The following is a 779-nucleotide window of genomic DNA, read 5'->3' on the forward strand; positions in this document are numbered from 1 at the left end:
GCCCCCGCGCGGCCCTTCCTGCCCTGCAGGTCCTGCCCCGCCCGACGGCTGCTCACCTCGGCCCCACAGGCCGCCAGGCACTCGGGGAAGGCGCGGAGACGACTTCGCACGCGCCCCCACACCGCTCCGTTCCCCGACATGAGCCGTTCTTCCCGGCACCCTTGGGCACCGCCATCTTAGGTTCGGCCTCTTCCGGCGCCCAACAACTTGATAGGCTTACGCTTCCGCCCATAACCTGCCCTGCGCTTTCGAATTGGCTAGGCTTCAATCCCGCTCTCATAGAGCCCTGCAATTGACTCGAAGGCTTGTCTGTCTTTGTCCTGGGACTTCGGATTGGTTCTGGTACAAATTGTTTACCGAAGTTACCCTCAGGGCCCGCCCTACGCGAGCGATTGGCCAACGGGGCCAGGCCTGCGCGGTGATTGGAGGGGCCGTGGGCCTGGCGGAAGCGGGGCGGGGCTGGAAGGTGACCGGCATCATGGCGACCGCTCCACAGCTGCGAGACCGCCTGAGCTTCTTGCATCGAGTGAGTGCGGGCGGTCTGGCCCTGCTGCGCGCCGTCTCCGCAGGCTCGGCCGGGACCAGTGCCGCCCACCTCCGTGGGCCCAGCGGGGTCACTGCGCTTCGGCTCCTCCCGGGCATCCCCTTCTGACCGCCTTCTCTCCGCTCCGACCCTCCCGGCCCCTCCGGCCCCCTTTCCCCATCGCCCCCTCCCAAGGCTGGGCGAGCCCACCCCGTGTACGTGGAGCGGGCAGGTCAGGCCAACCCTGCGTCCGGGC

At 68.7% G+C, this 779-nt stretch overlaps 2 protein-coding genes across 2 annotated transcripts in view; one reads left to right on the top strand and one right to left on the bottom strand.

Moving 5' to 3' along the window:
- The window catches only part of NDUFAF8 (NADH:ubiquinone oxidoreductase complex assembly factor 8), a 2,584-nt gene extending 2,369 nt beyond the window's left edge, over positions 1-215 (bottom strand). The window contains exon 1 of the mRNA XM_006912163.3: positions 57-215. Within this exon, the coding sequence (XP_006912225.1) occupies positions 57-140 (84 nt within the window). The 5' untranslated portion in view covers positions 141-215. The remainder of the gene's footprint in view (positions 1-56) is intronic.
- Positions 216-304: 89 nt separating this feature from the next.
- Positions 305-779, top strand: part of TEPSIN (TEPSIN, adaptor related protein complex 4 accessory protein) — a 9,374-nt gene continuing 8,899 nt past the window's right edge. The window contains exon 1 of the mRNA XM_006912164.3: positions 305-526. Within this exon, the coding sequence (XP_006912226.1) occupies positions 479-526 (48 nt within the window). The 5' untranslated portion in view covers positions 305-478. The remainder of the gene's footprint in view (positions 527-779) is intronic.

The sequence above is a fragment of the Pteropus alecto genome, unplaced genomic scaffold, assembly GCF_000325575.1.
Source record: "Pteropus alecto unplaced genomic scaffold, ASM32557v1 scaffold134, whole genome shotgun sequence".
Taxonomy (NCBI): domain Eukaryota; kingdom Metazoa; phylum Chordata; class Mammalia; order Chiroptera; family Pteropodidae; genus Pteropus; species Pteropus alecto.